Here is a 21,447-nt window from a genome sequence, read left to right as displayed (position 1 = left end):
TATGTAGTTGCATGTCACCTATATCAAATATAGTTGGTCGGGAAACTTTCCAGCCAATTTTTTTCCGGGAATTTATGAAAAACATAAAAAAACATAACAACCTATTTCTCAGCACTTCGTAACCATGTTCCGCTACGGAGCAGGAAGCAGCTTCACCCATTCTCACGCTGCGTAATTTTAGCGCGACAATCACAGCACGATTTTTAAAATAAAAACTACACAGCGAAAGCGTGGTTAAGAAGAACAGTGTGGCTGTTCTACATTAGAATTTTTAAAGTTTCATTTAAAGTAACTAAGTAACAAGATATCTAATGCCTAAGTAGGACCTACTTAGGTACATCAGTGTACAAGTGCTACAGCTTCAGACCGATCATCACGTTTGTGTTTGTTTATATCAGGTTTATTCTTATGGTAAACAGAGTATAACATAAGTAAGCGTATGCCACAGTAGTTTGCCTTCCTAGTAGCTTTCATCAGTTAAAAGTCGCACCCGCTTTACTTGTAGGTTAGGTGTGTTGCATACCTATCGTGCGTTACCTCCTGATAGTTTCGTTAAGTATGTGATCAGTCTCTTACCAGATTCCTCTGAAAACCAGAAGCACTAAACCATCTAGTAACTGAGTGAGGATGTACACTGAGGTCACAAAAGATGTGGGATACCTCGTAATATTGTGTCAGATATACTTTTCCCATGCAGCAACTCGATGTGGCGTGAATTCATCAAGTTCTTGGAAGCTCCATGCAGAAATATTGAGCCACGCTGCCTCTATAGCCGTCCATAATCGCGAAAGCTTTGCCGGGGCAGGATTTTGTGCGCGAACTGACCTCTCTATTATGTCCCATAAATGTTCAGTGGGACTCATGTTGGGTGATCTGGGCGGCCAAATCATTCACTCAAATTGTCCAAATGTTCTTCAAACAGGCCGCAAACAATTGTGCCTAGTGGCATGGCGCATTGTCATCCATAAAAAATCCATGTTTGTTTGGGTACATGAAAGACTGCAAGTGGTCTCAAAGTAGCCAACCTTTCCAGTCAATGATCAGATCAGTTGGAGCAAAGGACCCAGTCCATTCCATGTAACACAGCCCACACCATTATGGAGCCACCACCAGCTTGCACACTGCCTAAAAGACATCTTGGATTCATGGCTTCAAGCAGTCCGTACCACACTCGAACCATACCATCAGCTCATACCAACAGAAATCGGAACTCATCTTACAAGGCTACGATTTTCCAATTGTCTAGGGTTCAACCACTATGCTAACAAGTCCAAGCGAAGCTCTGTTAGCAAAGCTACTCACGTCAGTTAACTGCTGCCGCAGCCTATTAAAGCCAAATTTCGCTGCACTGCCCTAATAAATACGTTCGTGGTACATCCCACATTGATTTCAGCAATTATTTCACTCAGTGTTGCTTGTCTGTTAGCACTGACAACTCTATGCAAATGCCACGGCTCTCAGTCTTAGTGAAGGCCATCCGGCACTGCATAGTCTGTGGTGAGAAGTAATACCCACACACTACTGCCAGAGGTTCTCCCACAGGGAAACTTGCTCATATATATATATATATATATATATATATATATATATATATATATATATATATATATATATATATATATATACACACACACCACAACACCCCAATTCAGTAGTTAACCTTTCCTCCAAACCCCTCTCCCAATCCGAAACCTCTGTCCTATCCAAAGGCCTCACCTTCAGCCCCACTCCCAGGTTCAACCAACCAAACTGCCCTTGTCAAGGATTTACTGTCCTACACTCGTAGTCTCTGCTGGAAATATCACTTTGCCACGAAGAAAAACAATCCTGATCCCACTCCTAATGATCCAACTCCCCAAGACACTATCCAAATTGAACCCTGCCTGCAACAGTTCCGTCCTCCATCACAGCGGGACCCACCTCCTCTTCCTCAAAATCACCCTCTCCAAACCTTCCAGGAATTTCTCACTTCCAGCCTTGCCTCTCAATCTTTCTTGAAAAACCTTAATCCTACTCCCAACATCACCACAGCCGAATCCCAGGCTATCCGTGATCTGAAAGCTGACCGATCCATCATCATTCTTCCGGCTGACAAGGGTTCCACGACTGTGGTACTTGATCGTCGGGAGTATGTGGCTGAGGGACTGCGTCAGCTTTCAGACAACTCTACATACAAAGTTTGCCGAAGTAATCCCATTCCTGATGTCCAGGCGGAGCTTCAAGGAATCCTCAGAACCTTAGGCCCCCTACAAAACCTTTCACCTGACTCCATCAAACTCCTCACCCCACCGTCACCTCGCACTCCTACCTTCTACCTACTTCCTAAAATTCACAAACCCAAACATCCTGGCCGCCCCATTGTAGCTGGTTACCAAGCCCCCACAGAACGCATCTCTGCCTACGTAGATCAACACCTTCAACCCATTACATGCAGTCTCCCATCCTTCATCAAAGACACCAACCACTTTCTCGAACGCCTGGAATCCGTACCCAGTCTGTTACCCCCAGAAACCATCCTGGTAACCATTGATGCCACTTCCCTATACACAAATATCCCGCACGTCCAGGGCCTCGCTGCAATGGAGCACTTCCTTTCACGCCGATCACCTGCCACCCTACCTAAAACCTCTTTCCTCGTCACCTTAGCCAGCTTCATCCTGACCCACAACTTCTTCACTTTTGAAGGCCAGACATACCAACAATTAAAGGGAACAGCCATGGGTACCAGGATGGCCCCCTCGTATGCCAACCTATTTATGGGTCGCTTAGAGGAAGCCTTCTTGGTTACCCAAGCCTGCCAACCCAAAGTTTGGTACAGATTTATTGATGACATCTTCATGATCTGGACTCACAGTGAAGAACAACTCCAGAATTTCCTCTCCAACCTCAACTCCTTTGGTTCCATCAGATTCACCTGGTCCTACTCCAAATCCCATGCCACTTTCCTAGATGTTGACCTCCATCTGTCCAATGGCCAGCTGCACACATCCGTCCACATCAAACCCACCAACAAGCAACAGTACCTCCATTATGACAGCTGCCACCCATTCCATATCAAACGGTCCCTTCCCTACAGCCTAGGCCTTCGTGGCAAACGAATCTGCTCCAGTCCTGAATCCCTCGACCATTACACCAACAACCTGAAAACAGCTTTCGCATCCCGCAACTACCCTCCCAACCTGGTACAGAAGCAGATAACCAGAGCCACTTCCTCATCCCCTCAAACCCAGAACCTCTCACAGAAGAACCCCAAAAGTGCCCCACTTGTAACAGAATACTTCCCAGGACTGGATCAGACCTTGAATGTGGCTCTCCAGCAGGGATACGACTTCCTAAAATCCTGCCCCGAAATGAGATCCATCCTTCATGAAATCCTCCCCACTCCACCAAGAGTGTCTTTCCGCCGTCCACCTAACCTTCGTAACCTCTTGGTTCATCCCTATGAAATCCCCAAACCACCTCCCCTACCCTCTGGCTCCTACCCTTGCAACCGCCCCCGGTGTAAAACCTGTCCTATGCACCCTCCCACCACCACCTACTCCAGTCCTGTAACCCGGAAGGTGTACACAATCAAAGGGAGAGCCACATGTGAAAGCACCCACGTGATTTACCAACTGACCTGCCTGCACTGTGATGCTTTCTATGTGGGAATGACCAGCAACAAACTGTCCATTCGCATGAATGGACACAGGCAGACAGTGTTTGTTGGTAATGAGGATCACCCTGTGGCTAAACATGCCTTGATGCACGGCCAGCACATCTTGGCACAGTGTTACACCGTCCGAGTTATCTGGATACTTCCCACCAACACCAACCTATCCGAACTCCGGAGATGGGAACTCGCCCTTCAGTATATCCTCTTTTCTCGATATCCGCCAGGCCTCAACCTCCGCTAATTTCAAGTTGCCGCCGCTCATACCTCACCTGTCTTTCAACAACTTCTTTGCCTCTGTACTTCCGCCTCGACTGACATCTCTGCCCTTAACTCTTTGCCTTTAAATATGTCTGCTTGTGTCTGTGTATGTGCGGATGGATATGTGTGTGTGTGTGTGTGCGAGTGTACACCTGTCCTTTTTTTCCCCTAAGGGAAGTCTTTCCGCTCCCGGGATTGGAATGACTCCTTACCCTCTCCCTTAAAACCCACACCCTTTCATTTTTCCCTCTCTTTCCTTCCTTCCTGACGAAGCAACTGCCAGTTGCGAAAGCTTGTAATTCTGTGTGTGTGTCTGTGTGTTTTGTTCATGTGCCTGTCTGCCGGCGCTTTCCCGCTTGGTAAGTCTTGGAATCTTTATTTTTAATATATTTTTCCCATGTGGAAGTTTCTTTCTGTTTTATTATGCCACTCGTTGACTCCACATTTCTGCAATTTGGTGAGTGGTCCCTTCACTCCTAAATTCTGAATTCAAATTCTTAAACCACTTTCTCAAATATTGTTGCATATGTTAACATATGAAATGTCTGATGCCAAAATACAATGAATATTTAGTTTATCTACATATACTCCCAGCTTCTCAAATACTTCCTTTATTTAGAAAGCAAATGGTCAGCAACCCTGTTTACTAGTTGCTGCACTTGCAAATGTCAGTATGATTTAACCCTTTGTTGTCTGTAATGCAGAGACAGGGTGCCTCCATGCACTCTTATTTAAATTGCCATCACTCAGACAGCTAGCATGCCACAGAGATTTGCACTAGCCTCTTTGTGGAAACATTGAGGCCACTCACCAACATTAGGATATACATTAAAACAAGAAGTGCGCTTTCATTCAAATATATTTACACAAGCATTACAATACAGAACTTTTCATTATGCGATACTTTTTGGAACTGTTCAGGATGGTCTGTTTCCATCGTCATTTCATTCAAATTATTTGCAAATCAATCATTGTCATCATCAAAATCATTGTCACTCTTGTTTTCTCTTAGGCATTTCTCTAAAAGCTCTATGATATCTTCCTCAAAGGATTGTGTTGGAAGAACTACCTGTTCCGTGCCTGCTAGCGGGAACATAATAATTACAGCCGTTCTCTCAACACAGCTGCTACAGTTCTACACAGAGTTGCCACATAATACCCTAGGTGGTAGCACTATGCACATTGACGCCTACTGCAGTCAGATTTGAGCCTGTAGCAGGTGAGAACTGTGAAAAATTGTGTAAAAGGAGACTTTAAATCGGAGAGGGAAATAAAATTGTCAGTGTTGAGTGCCAGCTGCTGTTGAAGTGGAAGGGGTTAAGTTCAAAGAGTGACGGCACTTTGGGAAAGGAGCATATTTAAATCATTTACTAATAATTGAAGGAATAACTTGTCTCCCTCCCTTCTTATCTCCATGCTTCTCTACATCCCTTCCCCTCTACTTCCTCCTACATTTCTACTTCTCTTCCACCCTATCTATTGCCGTCTCGATCCCACTCTACTACCCTCCCTTGCCGCCGCCCCCCCCCCCCCCCCTATCTATCTTGACTCTGCCCAGTACCACAAGCATTCGGTTGTATTGCACACTTTAATGACAATTGCTTGTTCACAGGTATTGTGAACTACGAACTGAATATGATAAAGCACAGGATAAGATCAGAGAACTGGAGAGGGAAACAGAGAGCCTGCGCAAAAGCATGGAGGAGCATGAAGAGAGGAATAAAAATATGTATTTGAAAATGTACATGAAGGGACAAGAGGCTGCCAAGTTTGAACATGCAGATCAGGTAATAACTTTTGTCTCCCTTTTCATCTTCTATCTGAAGTGTGATCTTGCTTTATGGAGCTCTCCGGTCTGATAACTGCCTAGTCATACGGCATGCTGCTACACACTAAAATTAATAGAAAGGATTTTTTTTTAGAAAATGTTTCACCAGACTGTGAATTCTGTAAATATCTCCATTGATTTCTTAAAGGTGTTCAACACAGTGTGGATGTGTAAACCATCCTACTGTTTTGGCTTGAGCTTTTTTGTACATTATGCATTTTAGCTTGTATGTTGGAAAATGTTAATTGTGTGTTTATATGAGCCTAAATAACTCACTCAGAAGTATGGAAAGATGCTTGAAACCCGTACTTACATAAGTAATTTACGCTTGTTGATGATACTTCCACTACGATTCAAAACTTTGTAACATTACCTGAAGAATAAAATCTATCAAAAATGAGATTCATTCACTCTTCAAAAATCAATTATGATTATCCATTTCATCTTTGTCCATTATGATCATATTATAAGTGAAACTGGAAACAATTCTTTTTAGCTGAAAAATAAAATCTATCAAAAAATGAGATTCATTCACTGTTCAGAAATCAATTATGATCCGATACAATACATTTCATCTTTGTCAATTATGCCCATATTAAAAAAAAAAGCAATTCTCAGTTACAGCTAGTTACAGAACCTTTGCAAGGTCACTGGCAAACTTCCTTTATGGAAAATCTGAAGAAGCTTGAATCTGGATTTCTGTGGGATGATGCAAATCAAACTTTTAACATGTTAGTTTGTTTTGAGCAAAGTGAATTGAGTGAGAGAAATCCAGTATATATATGCATGTATGCAATCAGGTTATGTAACATGTCTATGCAAAAAACTGATATGCTACATTTCGATTCTTATAAATTGTGGAGGATTTTTTTAAAAACAGTTCATATACACTGAATTCTGTTTTCCTGTTTTGCTTTAAATGTCTTTATCTGTTAAATAATTCTAATCAAACAGAGATATAGCTCTCTCTCTCCACACATGGTAATGAGAGACAAATAATTTTTGATTTTTTATTTTTTCTCGTGTGACATTTGCAGTGCAGTTATCACTCTCGGCCATTGATATTTTTTCTATATGTTCTTTAAACCGATCACAGAAAGCAAAAGTGCTTGGCCATTGTAAATCCTAGAAAGAAATGTGATTAGAGAAAGAAACCTCTGCCACAGACTTTGTTAAGCTCTCTAATACAGATGCTTGCATCACTTGATTAATTAGAACTTTAGCCAGTTTATTTATTGACTCATATCTTGCCCCATCAAATGTATTTCATTTAATCCATACCTGTTTGTTAACTTCATTACTGGTGGAACATTCTGCCCATAAAAAGTGTAATTTTGTTTGTAGTAGTGTGTTAAGTATTAATTATTGTATGTTATATATTGAAATTCGAAAATGGAGTGGTAGATAAAACTTTTGACATCCAGGCACTCTGGCTTCCTATGCTGGATCTGAAGGATACAACAGTCTCTTGCACCTTTTGGAAGTTGTTTTCCCCCTTAGAATTCTAGTTTTAACATGATTATATACTTCTCAAAAATTAACTTTGTCCTAACATAACACAGCTTTGACATTCATGTTACAGTAAATGCAAATAAATGATAATATACATGCTATTTCAGGTACTGGAGTTTGCACATAAGGCACCAAATAGGGTGTCAGTTCCAGAATTATTAAAACAGTTGCAGACAACAGAAAATGAGTTGGAGCATATCAAGGTGAGGCTTTGTGTTGTGCTTTTAATGTGTTGCATGGTACATCCTGGTGGATGCGTTTCTGTTTCCCCAGCAGACTTTCTCACAGTCCCTTTAATGTTTTGTCCTAGTGTAGTTACAAATTTTGAATGAAAGCATTAAATGTGTTGTTTCTCTTGCACCTTTAAAAAATACACTGAAAATTATTCTAAAATATGGCATCAGACTCAGGTAACACACAGGAAATAGGGAAGGTAACTATATAATTTACTAACACACACTGTTGCACACCTTGCAATGTAGAAGCTCTGAAATGCCTAGAATATTTCAACCATAAGAGTGTTTTTAATGGGTACAACTGTGATATGTTGAATGAAGATACAGTTAATAATTTTCCAATTTAAGAAATGAAGATATTTCTGGAACACATTCTTATCAAGAACTTTCTACGATCATGACTGTTAGCCTGTCATACGTCTGCATCACCTACATACATACCCCACACTGTACTGATATGGTTGATAAGCACTATGTTATGGTGAAATTTCCATTACTGTGCTGAATGAAAGTGATTCCAGTTTGAAGTTGCAATGGAATGACAGTACAAAAGAAACTTTTATTTATCATCTGGCAATAGACACATAAAGGAAAGATGAAAAAAGCTTTAGGTTTCAGATCCAGCAGTTCCTTCATATGGCAAAATATGGGAAAGAGTTTAGGGGAAATGGAAGTTTGCATTATTAGATATTCTCCAGCGAGTTAGAAGCAGTGATACTCTCCATATAGTAGTGGTAATGAAGTTGATTACTTTCTTCAGGAAGATAATATGTGGTGTTAAACTCAATTTGGGAATGCACAAAATAAGATAGTATTTTTTTTTGTGAAAAGCTGAAGTTTTAGGAGCAAGAGTGACAGTGTGGAAAAAACACAGCATGTTATTTTCTGACATGATGGTGCATTGAGGGGGGAGGCTGAGGGAACAAACATCACCACTGAGGAATTGATGTAGAAACTGTGTGCTACAGGATGGTTTTGATGTAGGAGATGTTTGTTGGTGGTAAATGTTAAGGCTAGGCAGCCGCAATGAGAAAACTTAAGAAAATAAACTGGAGCCTGTCACACATATACATTATCTACATACATACTCTATAAGCCACTGTATGATGCATGGCAGAGGGTATCTTGTACCAATATTAGACATTTCCTTTCCTTTTCCACTCACAAATACAGCAAGGAAATTGACCGTCCATGGTCCTTAGGTAAAATGTACGTTGGTGGCAGTAGAATATTTCAGCATTAAACTTCAAATGCTGGGCCTTTAAATTTAATCAACAGCATTTCTTCCACCAAGAAATTCTCCTTAGAATTCACAAAGCATCTACGTAATACTCGCATGTTGATCAAACCTACTGGTAACAGGCCTAGCAGCATGCCTCTGAATTGTTTCAATGTCTTCCTTTAATCTACCATTGTGAGGATCCCAAACACTCAAGCAGAACTCAAGAACACATTGTGCAATTGTTTTGTATGTGGCCTCCTATAAAGATGAGCTACAGTTTCCTAAAATTCTCCCAATAAACTGCAGCTAACCATTCACCTTCACTACTACCATTCTCATGTGCTCATTCCATTTCCTATCACTTCGCAACATTATGCCTAGATAGTTAACCGATGTGACTTTGTTATGGAGCACTCTACTGATACTGTACTCAGACACACAAGTGTGTTTCCTACTCTTGTGCATTATTACATTTAGAGCTAGCTGCCGTTCATCCTGCCAACTATAAAATTTTGTCAAAGCCATCTTGTATTTTCCTGTAGTCACTTAGTGATGACACCCCTGTACACTACAGCGTCATCAGCGAACAGCCACAGATGGGTACTTGCCTGATTGTTAGATCATTGTGTATATGGAGAATAAGAGTGGTTCTAGTATACACCCCTGGGGCACTTGTGACTGTATCCTAGTCTATAATGAACCTTCTTCATTGAGAACAGTGTACTGGGTTCTATTACTTAAGAAGTCTTCAAGCCACTGATGTGTCTGGGAACTTATTCTGTACACTCATATTTGCATTAAATTTGCCATAAGACACTGTGTCAAATATTTTCCGGAGATCTAGGAATATAGAATCTGCCTGTCACCCTTCATCCAAGGTTCACAGGATATTATGCAAGAAAAGGGCAATCCAAGTTTTTCCTTAGTGATGCTTTGTAAATCCATGTTGATTTGTGGACAGAAGATTTTCCGTCCCAAGGAAATGTCTTCTATTCAAACTGAGAATGTGTTCAACAATTCTGCAGCAAAACGATATTACGTACATTGGTCTGTAATTTTGCTAGTCCATTCCCTTCCCTTCTTATATTCTGGAGTCACACGAGATTTTTCGCAGTTGGTCATAGCATTAGGTCACAGATTCATGATAGAGCAAAGTAATGGGCCAGTATCATCGACATGCGCTGTAAAATCAAATTATGATTCTATCAAGATCTGGTTACCCATTTATTTTCAACTCTTTGTTGCACCTTTATGCCAGGGATGCTTATTACTATGTCCTCCACATAGGTGTCTGTTTAACAATCCAATGACAGTGTGTTTGTGCAATCCTCCAGAATGAATGATTTCTCACATGCAGAATTCAAAATTTCAGTTTCCCATTTGTTGTTTTCTATCACCACACCACAGTGGTCAACAGATGATGGAATAGAAGCCTTCAGACTAATTAGCAATTTTATGGCAACAGAATTTTCTCAGGTGCTCAGCGAGATCTTTCGCTAACATTTGACAGTGGTTTTAGTTGTACACTTTACTTGGAACATACTTCTCCAGAGTGCAATTTCCAATCCATTTACAAGCTTTTCTGATAGGGTGAACCAATTGTGTATGCAGGCCTGAAAGGAAATAATGATTTTGGCACACATTCTGAGAATGGCGCATCGGCAGGAAAGGCTTCTCTCTGTGCTATTATCAAAACTAGACCCATAGTAATTGGAACTGCTTACCCCAGTGTGCTCTCTTTATATCATCATTGAATAGACCAGAGTTGGTGTATTTAGTCAGAAACAATGAAGAACACACACATCACAACTATTTTAAAAGTACATCTGAAGGTTTGTCCATTTTTGTGTTTATTCTTACAGACAAGTGGAAGGCGCCATTGAACTATTTGTATGTGATTCCATTCATGCAGACCGTAGATAGATAGACAGACCTATGTTAATATTCATCTCTAGGGAAGATAAGAAGATAAACAAAGACAATACCATATGTTACATAACTATAAGTACACCCAATACCTGGTCACTCATCTGCTTTCTGTAACACAGTATTTTGTCTGCCTTAAGCTGAGGGTTCACGCTGCATATTCTTGAGACAGATGCACATTATTCTGTTTTCACCTTATGTAACATTTGTTTACTAAGAGGCTCTTATTTACGAATGAAAGTTACATAACAACCCTCTTCACATAATGATTTTCAGCTTATGCATGATGGATACTATGTTGGCAAATACCCCAGCAGGTAACCAGGCCTATGTTGGAATGACACACACTCTCTAGATATCAAATTATGTGGTGCCTAGAACATCAGCAACAGTGGAGAGTTGGAGCTTCTGTAACCCTCAAAACTTCACACTAAGAAGCAGCATGTAGTTGGCATGCTGAGCATAAACACAATAGCTAAAATTGGTAAATTCAGACATGGAACCAGAAAAATGGATGATCACATCAGCACATACATGCTACAGAAAACCAGTTCCCTAATCATTTATAAGTGTGGAATCAGCATCATGCAAGTTATCGAACCTGATTTCTAGATCCAGCAAAAAATTGTCCACAATCATAGACAGACTTGCTACTGTGAACATCAAAAACTAGAGGAGGCCTGATTACTTTTAACTGTTTTTGAAAGAACTTGAGGAAACATGTATCCAAATATCCCAGCACCAGGTGATAATTGTGGTAGATGATTTCAATACACAAATAGGCCCTGAAACGAAGCACAGAAGCATAGTTGGTGGTTTTCCAGTTCACAAACAAGTCAGCCTTAATGGAGAAGGTTTTGTCAAATACTACAGAAAATTAAACTTAAAAATAATGTCAAGTCACTGCAAACAAGTGCCCCAGAGAGACTATATGAGTATCACAATAATATGGAGAGGATAGATTTTTATCACATAGAAGAGACAAGCACAGTAAAAAAAAGACTGCTAAAATATTAAAGCTTTTGGACAGAGTACTTCTTATTTATGGTGGTAACACTCTATACTTGCCATGTTGTTATTCCATCCTGGATTTTTTCCATTGTTGAAACGAATATCAAGGAACACTTAGTTAAACAAATGACAGTTAAATCACATGATCATTAAAAAAATGAAAAATGTGAAATTAACCACAAAGTGTCAAAAGACAAGCAGTGGAGCTAAACTGGATGAATTAGAAGAGAACTTCAGGGAAAAAAAAAAAAAAAAAAAAAAAAAAAAAAAAAAAAAAAAAAAAAAAAAAAAAACCCGCAAAACTTTACACTATGACAGCTACACTTCAGAGTGACCGTAAATAATAAAAATATCTAAAATGTTTTCTGAGTATGCAAATGAGCTATTGAACTTCAAAAGGACTACAATAGACACTAAAAACAAACCTGTTTAAAGTAAAGTATTTTGACACTCAGACAAGACATTGAAGAAAGGGGTAAAAAGAATGACCAAAGGTGAAAGAATAATAGTGGTACAGGAGGACATCAAATTTAAGCTGGAATTATAAAATGTGCAGGTAATAAGATGATGATAAACACTATAACTCCTTAAAGATATCTGGGAAAAGTAGAGAATACCATAGGATTAGAAGTTGGTAATCATCACCATTAAACAAGTAAAAACGACACTGTTATAACCTTTAATCACCAATACTTGCGTGGATATTCAAACACACTCACTTAGAAACAATAGCTGGTTACATGATAACAACTCAGTTTCTCTTATTCGACTGCCGTGCTGTGGCATGCGGCCGGCGCCGTTCGTAGCTAGGTGGCGCTCCCGCGCTCAGCTGAGTTGCGGAGCACCTCTATCGCCATTTGCGCGTACTGTCGTGGCGGCACTGTTATATGTCGAGGCACTATCACAACACTTTTCCCCCCGTGGAAAATTCCTTGGAGACATGGACAGTGCGGAGACATCCATGGCCTCTTGTGAGGCCCCGAGAACATACCGTGGAGAGACACGAGAGTATGGTCGAAAATGTCCAGGACAGAAGCTCGTGCATGGAACGTGTCTCCTGGACGAGATGATGGGTGAAAACTCCGGAGCAGCATCCATAGGTGTCGTGGACCTGGGGGTGTGCTCCAGCGAGACGGGTCCCGGAGAAGGCGGTGACTGGGGCCGGTTCCAGCGTACTCAGAAGCGGTAGCGATGTCGGCTGCATCAACACATACGGTAGATCGGCAGCAGCGACTGGACTGGCTTCTCGGGCTGGTGGAGGCGAAGGAAGGGGCGGTGGCACCGGTGTGACCGCCACTCGTGGGCGCATCTGGTCGTAATGGCGAACAACCATGTCATCGTCTGTACGTATTTCACAAAGCCGGCGGCCGCGAAGAGCACTGGCCACCCCTGGAATCCATTTAGGGCGAGACCCATACCCTCGTGCCCACATGTCGGCGCCCACCGAGTATTTTCCCGCACTAGGGGACACAGCACAAGGCCTGGCAGGGCGAAGCAGGTGCAGTAGAGTGTGCGGTTGGCGGCCATGCAAGAGTTCAGCAGGGCTGCGGTCATCCAGAGGCGTGAAGCGATAAGAACTCAGAAATTGCAGCAGAGCGTCATCTGTGGAAAAACACTAAGGAATTTATTCATCTGGCTTTTGATAGTAGCGGACAAGGCACTCGACCTCCCCATTCGATTACGAATGGAAGGGTGGTGCTGTAACATGATGAATCCCTTGTCCAGTACAAAAATCACGGAAGGCCTGCGAAGAGAACTGTGGGCCACTGTCCCGAGAAATACCCCAATGGCCTTCATGCAACAGTTTGAGAACATCTTTGCGAAGAGAGGCTGGCACCACGACCCGTGGAGATGCGCCATCCATGGCCAGAAGAACAACACCATCACGAACAGACAGACGAAGGCCCAAGGCATGGTAGTCGCGAAGGGGATCCGATGCCCGGCCCTTGGTCCTGTCCGGCCAACCCCGTTGAACAAAACCGATCACCTGATGCAGGACCGGGTCCCGCGCAGTAGCCGACGTGACCTGTGAACCTGTAAGTGGAAAACCCTCGACCGCACGACTTTCTTCCTCATCAATGTGGAAACAGTAGTTCATCATGATCGAAAACCGGGTCGGGGCCCATCGGCTATTGCAACAATGCGTCAGCGTTGGAGTGCTGGGCCGTGGGGCGATAGTGAATCTCATAGTGAAAACGAGACAAGTATAAGGCCCAACATTGCAGGCGGTGAGCTGCCTTATCCGGAAGTGACGCCAATGGGCTGAACAGAGAGAGACCAGCGGCTTGTGGTCCGTGATGAGGTGAAACTTAAAACCATACAAAAAAACACTGAACTTTTTTAGAGCATAAATGATAGTGAGTGCCTCCTTTTCGATTTGAGAGTAACGTCGTTGCGCATCGTTGAGGGTCTTGGAAGCATAGGTGATGGGTCGTTCCGACCCATCCTCATACCGATGGGCAAGAACAGCCCCTAGGCCATACTGTGACGCGTCAGTCGCCAGAACCAAGTGCTGACCCGGACGGAATGTGGAAAGACAAGGCGCCGACTGCAAATGAGCCTTCAGGCAGACAAAAGCCTTCTCACACTAGTCGGACCAACAGAAAGGGACGTTTTTGCGTAACAGCTGATGCAGAGGATGAGCTACCGCCGCCGCGGATGGAATGAATTTGTAATAATAAGCAATCTTGCCTAGAAATGCCTGAAGTTCTTTGACCGTAGACGGCCAGGGTAGAGCATTAATGGCCGCAATGTGCTGACGTAGAGTACGTATACCCTCACGGGACAAGTGGAAACCAAGATACACAATGGAGGGTTGGAAGAACTGTGACTTGTCCAGATTGCACCTCAACCCAGCCGAATGCAAAACCCAAAACAGTGAACGCAAATTATGCGAAGGTGCTCCTCAGTGGAGACCCCCGTGACAACAATGTCATCCAGACAGTTTATGCAGCCAGGAACGAAGCTGTGAGCTGTTCCAAAAACCGCTGAAAAATGGCCGGTGCGCTAGCGATGCCAAATGGTAACCACTGGTACTGATACAACCCACAAGAAGTGTTGATGACGAGAAATTCCTTGGAAGAAGCATCCAACAGCAACTGATGGTATGCCTCCAAAAAGTCAAGTTTGGAAAAGAACTGGTCCCCAGCGAGCTTGTTAAACAACTCCTCAGGACGGGGAAGAGGATAAGTGTCAATGAGGCTCTGAGCATTGACAGTTGCTTTAAAATCACCACACAATCGCAGACTACCGTTTGGTTTAGAAATCACCACGATTGGCGATGCCCATTCGCTGGAGGTAACAGGAAGGAGAATCCCTGAAGCTGTTAACCTGTCTATCTCAGCCTTGACAGGTGCATGCAACGCCACCGGAATAGGGCGTGCCCGGAAAAACTTAGGGCAAGCTGTAGGTTTAAGAGTAATGATGGCTTCAAAATCCTTGGCACGACCGAGACCAGCAGAGAACATGGACGAAAATTCAGAACACAATCCATCCAGCTGTTGATACGGAATATCCTCAGATATGAGGTGCACATCATCATCAATGGAGAACTCGAACAACTGGAAAGCATCATAACCAAACAGGTTTTCAGTGCCCGCATGATCCACCACATAAAACATGAGGGGCCTAACAACAGACTTGTAGGCAGTGGAAGCATCAAACTCGCCAATGATAGGAATTTTCTGTTTATTATAAATTTTCAGATTTCGTGTAACTGGAGACAAGGGAGGGGAGCCCAACTCCAAATACGTGCGAGAATTAATGAGAGTTACTGCAGAGCCAGTGTCCACTTGCTTGCAAATGTCTTTATCCAGAACACGAACAGTAACAAACAACTTATTTGTTTGAGAAAGTACTCAGTGAACATCCATGTCCAATGCCTCGTCCTCATTGACAGGAGCTTTAGGGGACTGACATACAGGAGCAATGTGGCCTTTTTACCTACATGAATTACACGTGGCCCAACATTTTGGACACGCGGCCCTGTCATGCTGTACGAAACAACGTGGACAAGTAAGAAGTGTGGAACAAACCTGCGGCCCAGCGCGACGTTGTTTACGCGAGTGAACCGCCTCCACATCTTCGTTCTCCTGTGAAACAGGCAAATTGTCCGTGTCGAAAGTTGACTGTACAGCGCCTACATCACACCACGCGTCTATTTGCGTGCCAGCAGCGTGAGACACTTCAAAGGATTGAGTGATGCTTAGAACTTCCAATAACGATGGGTTTGGCAGTTTTAGGGCACGTTGCCGAACTTCTTTATCAGGAGCAAGCCGTAGAATAGCATCCCTAACCATTGAATCAGCATGAGACTCATTATGAGTGTCCGTGACAAACTGTCATTTCCTACTCAGACTGTGTAGTTCCACCGCCCAAGCCCGATAAGATTGATGGGGCTGTTTAGGACACCGGTAGAACGCCACGCAGGCGGCAATGACATGGGTGTTTTTTCGGTTATAGTTAGACAATAAGTCACACATTTCTTGGAAGGATAGAGAGGCAGGTTCCCACAGAGGGGCTAACTGAGATAGCAGCTGATAGATCCGTGGGGAAATCCAAGATAGAAATAACGACTTACACATAGGAGCGTTGACAACGCCGAAAGCCAAGAAGTGTTGCCGCAAACGCTTCTCATAATTCTCCCAGTCTTCAGCGGCCTCGTCGTAAGGAGGGAATGGAGGCGGAGAAGAGGAAGACAGACGATGAGTAAGCGACATCGACAACGCCTGAATAGCAGCCGTCAACTGTGTTTGTTGTGCCTGAATAGCAGCCGTCAGCTGTGTTTGTTGTTCAGTGAGCGCTTGCATAAGCTGCTCCGTGTCTGCCCCGTCACGAACACACAAATCCACAATGCAGTGAAAATATCTGACCTCATCGCCAAAAAGTGTTATAACTTTTAATCACCAATAATTGCGTGGATATTCAAACACACTCACTTAGAAACAATAGCTGGTTACATGATAACAACTCAGTATCTCTTATCCGACTGCCATGCCGTGACATGCGGCCGGCGCCGTTCGTAGCTAGGTGGCGCTCCCGCGCTCAGCCGAGTTGCGGAGCACCTCTATCGCCGTCTGCGCGTACTGTCATGGCAGCACTGTTAAATGTCGTGGCACTGTCACAACAAACACAAAGCTATAGAGGGATATTTCTGCTAAATAGGATAGAAAAAGAGACAGAAAACAAGATTGGTGAAAACAAAACAGTATTTTTAAGAAGAAAGGTCAACCCCTTCTTTTATCAAGTTGTGCCACAAATTTCTTTTTAGTTAGTACCTCTTCTTTAGTTACTTGTCCTTCCCATTTATTCTTTGGTATTCCAAAATCTTTTATTCTATTTTTGTTTGAGCAGCTTATCATCTATCTTCCCTCATATACAAGGCTACACTTAGACAATTATCTTCAACAAAGTCTTCATATTACTTAAATTGATATTAAATGTTGATACATCCCTCATTTTCAAAAATTTTTTTCTTGCTGTGTCAGTCTGCATTTTATGTCCTCTTTACTTTGGCCATTGTTAGTTAATTTACTGCACAAATAGTTAACCCCATCTACTACTTTTAGTATTATGATGATGAAGTCCCATACTCCATGACAGAGCGTACGGGAATGTTGCGAGAGTCCCACACCGCCGTTCTAGGCAAGGTCCTAATGGAGGTGGTTTGCCATTGCCTTCCTCCGACCATAATAGGGATGTATGATGATGATAAAGACGACACAACGACACCCACTCCTCTCGAGGTAGGGAAAATCCCTGACCCCGCCGGGAATCGAACCTGGTACCTCGTGCTCGAGAAGTGAGAACGCTACCACGAGACCACGAACTTTTAGTATATCTTTCACTAATGTGAACCCTCAGCGTTGCCTGATTTAATTAGTCTACATTCCATTACTATTGTTCATCTTGTAATCTATTCTCAAGACATTTTTCTTGCCACCAACATACTCTTTCAAGTCCTTTGCCGTCTGTGAGAGAATTACAATGTCAACGACAAATGTCAGTTTTCTCCTTGGTTTCCTATACTGCTTGCTCAATATACAGATTGCATAATTTAAGTGATAGGCTACAAACCATGTCTTACTGTCCTCTTAGCTACTGCTTCCCTTTGATATCCTTTGACTCTTTATAACTACAGTCTGGTTTTTCTAAAAGTTATAAATAACATTTCAACCCTTGTATTTTATCCCTGCTGCCTACAGAATTTGAAAGAATGTAGTCCTGTCAACACTGTCGAAAGCCTTTCCTCAACCTTTCTTGTAAGACAATACATAAATTTACGATAAAAATTTGGAAGTTGGAAAACAGGCAGTCAGTCTCTACATTTGTAGATTTTAATGTGAAGTACAACTCAATAGACAAACATTAGTTGACATCGTAGGTAAATTCTGTGTTGGCCACAAGATTGGAGATCTTATCATGCAGACAAAAATACCAAGTCTAAAGTATGACTTCAGGGAGTAGCATCAGAATCTTTTGGTATCCGGAGAGGAGTGATACAAAGAGACATGCTATCTCATCAGTACTGTTGAATTTAGTTTTGGGAAAAAATAATTTGGGAATTGATAGAACAGTGGCAAAAAGAAGTACAGCTGTTATAAAGTGGGTTCACAAGAACAATCTAAGCATATACTGTTCATACTTTGCTGATTAGTGGTCCTAAATGAAAGAGAGGATCAGGAAAAAATGCTGCTGCAATGACATCTCAGAAAACTCTCTTGAAAATTTCTTAAAAAAAGACAGAAGCAATGAAAATGCTGATGGTCTTTAAAACATCACACATAATAATAAAAGGGAGTTGAAAGTGGAGTGCAAATGATGACATGGACAAGACAAAGAAAATGTTAAAAATGTAATTATGAAAATGGAGTTTCTCTTAAAGGCTCATACAACCCATTTAAATGAAATCAATAACCATAAAAACTAATTTGTGGCACTTGAAGATGGTAATAAGACCAGAAGTGCTGTTTGAATCCAGATGTCTTGCCCACTACAGGAAAACTGAATCCAAGGACATGAGGAAAGTAGAGACTAAAATACTAAAGTAGTATTTGGCCCCAGAAAGGAATGTGACATTTGGAAGAAAAGGCAAAATAAGAAACTGTATATACAGATCAGTGAACAGACAGATGAAAATACAAAAAGGTGACTGAGGCTAGCCTGTGTATCTATATAATAAGCAACAGCAGTTTACCCAAGAGGATGTGAGAGTACACTTAGAAATGCTAGACCACCACAGTGTGGAAGGGAGGTTACAAAAGACGTAGAGGAACTAATGGAAATTATGGATAGGGAAAAGTGTTGTTTTTGTGGTCTTCAATGTGAGGACTGGTTTGATGCAACTCTCCATGCTGCTCTTTCCCATGCAAGCCTCTCCATCTCCAAATAACTACTACAACCAATATACTTCTAGATCTGCTTACTGTACTCATCTCTTCGTCTACCTCTACAATTTTTATCCTCCACTCTTTCCTATAATAACTAAATTGGTGATCATTTTATGCCTCAGAATGTGTCCTATCAACTCATCCCTTTATTTAGGCAAGTTGTGTCACAAATTTCTTGTCTCCCTGATCTTCAGCATTCTTCTGTAGCACCACATTTCAAAAGCATACAGTGACACATACAGATGAGTAATAGACACACAGATGGCAGATGACCATAACTGACCTTACAGATGGAGGTTATAAGTCAGCACATAAATAGAGTTTGGGAGTGGAATGGCAGAAAAACTAAAAAAGCATTAGTTAAACGTGGTCCACAAAAGGCACGAACTATCTTATTCGAATCACGTTGTCAACCAATAATGTAAATTGCTGTTTTTCAGGAGCAAAACTGCCATCAGTTGTCATTAACATATTACATCAAATCTGTGATGACTCATTTCAAAAATGTGTACATACCAAATGTACCATATGTTTGGAACCTGAAAGACTGCCGGAAACATACAAAGTTCCCCCCCTTCGTAAAAAAAAGTGATAACAGCTTTTCCATTACATCTATCTTCTGGAAGAGTGCTGTAGTTATTATAGAAATGTTACTTATTTCTGGTACTGAAAATATCATGTCTTATGAAGGATATCAAATAGCATGTGTTGACTCCTCGTATGATTCCCTATAACATGGCTTCTTATCAACCCGTAAAGGCTGCACCTTAACACAGTGATCATTACTCTCCATTTGCAACTGCTTTCTTAAAGTCTATAGGTAGTATAAATTAATTCTACCCAGATCTTGAAAAAGTGATCTCTTGATTTTGAAACACTTTTCAGATTATTTATCCAGTATATTGTTGAATGTGTCTTGTCAAGGTATATAGATTTCTAGTTTCACTCTTAGCAGAGAGACACTGTTACGTCTTCCAGTTACTTTAATCTTCCAGATATTATAAATTCATTTATCACGTATGGAAAAACTCATTTTAAGACTAATAATGAGTAGTCCAATGAAATTGTGTGAGGGCAAGCAGGTGAGGTGATATAAAACATACCAGTAATGCAAAAGTGTGTCACTTTTTTATTATTTTTTTATTTACTTCACTAATCTGTCTGGAGTAAGACTCAACAGTCATTAACAATGTTTTAACTATTGCTGGCTGTATATTTATAACTAAATATTTCTTGCTGAATCAAGATGTTTGCTAGTGTTAAATACTCACACGGTGCTTTTTTGCATTTTGCTTGTAAATTGCTTATCTAAAACAGTTTATGCTAACAGTTTCTTAAAAGTCTGTTTCCTTAAAGTTAACATAACTTATCACATTTTTTTTAAAAAATTGTGCTGTGTATTCTAATGTGTTTGTGTGCTTAATAGTTGGTTTTGACCAGGCAGTATCAGATAATACCAGCCAATAAAATTTAATTTGTGCATTGGGTCTTTGATGGAAACAGCTCATCTTTGATTCAGAAGATGTTGTATACAAAAATGGCCATTAATGTGCAAGGTTAGCTCTAGTTATTAGCTGTTTCAAATTCTCTGAATTGCCCTAAACCCAGAATGAGATTTTCACTCTGCAGCAGAGTGTGCGCTGATATGAAACTTCCTGGCAGATTAAAACTGTGTGCCCGACCGAGACTCGAACTCGGGACCTTTGCCTTTCGCGGGCAAGTGCTCTACCATCTGAGCTACCGAAGCACGACTCACGCCAGGTCCTCACAGATACTGGCAGAAGTAAAGCTGTGAGGACCTGGCGTGAGTCGTGCTTCGCGGTCGGGCACACAGTTTTAATCTGCCAGGAAGTTTCATTGCCCTAAACCCCTTTACATATATTTCATCCTTTGAGAAAGGTCAGAGAAGGCACAACTGTTTTTCTTGTCATTTGCATACTGTTTTTGATAGTTACGAGGGTCAGTCAAAAAGTAATGCCTCCTATTTTTTTTTCTACGTTTAATTGTCAGGAAATTTAAATGCAATTACATAGGTTGAAAACCACAACATTGAGGATCATTTTGTCATTTTTCAATGTAATCTCCGCCCATCTCTACAGTTTTGGTCCATCTTTGAACAAGGGCATGTATCGCAGCACGGTAAAAATCACAGCTCTGCTTCCTAAGCCATTGACGCACAGATGTTTTGACGGCCTCCTCATCTTCAAAATGAATCCCACGATGAGCTTCTTTTAGTGGCCCGAACAGATGGAAGTCTGATTGTGCCAGGTCAGGGCTGTATGGGGGATGAGGCAAAACTTCCCATCCAATTTTGACAATCTCGTCAGAGGTGTGACGACTGGTGTGTGGTCTTGCATTGTCATGCAAAAGAAGAACATCTGCCATTGATTTTGTTGGGCGAACTCGCTGAA

At 41.7% G+C, this 21,447-nt stretch overlaps 1 protein-coding gene across 3 annotated transcripts in view; it reads left to right on the top strand.

Moving 5' to 3' along the window:
* The window catches only part of LOC126336397 (protein quick-to-court), a 334,356-nt gene that overhangs the window by 277,970 nt on the left and 34,939 nt on the right, over window positions 1–21,447 (top strand). For all 3 annotated transcript variants that reach the window (XM_050000076.1, XM_050000075.1, XM_050000077.1), the window contains exons 5-6: window positions 5,526–5,700; window positions 7,361–7,456. In XM_050000076.1, the coding sequence (XP_049856033.1) occupies window positions 5,526–5,700; window positions 7,361–7,456 (271 nt within the window). The remainder of the gene's footprint in view (window positions 1–5,525; window positions 5,701–7,360; window positions 7,457–21,447) is intronic.

The sequence above is a fragment of the Schistocerca gregaria genome, chromosome 2 (genome assembly GCF_023897955.1).
Source record: "Schistocerca gregaria isolate iqSchGreg1 chromosome 2, iqSchGreg1.2, whole genome shotgun sequence".
NCBI classification, from domain to species: domain Eukaryota; kingdom Metazoa; phylum Arthropoda; class Insecta; order Orthoptera; family Acrididae; genus Schistocerca; species Schistocerca gregaria.
Note: the sequence above shows the minus strand (reverse complement) of the source record. Positions and strands in the feature narration are given on the sequence as shown.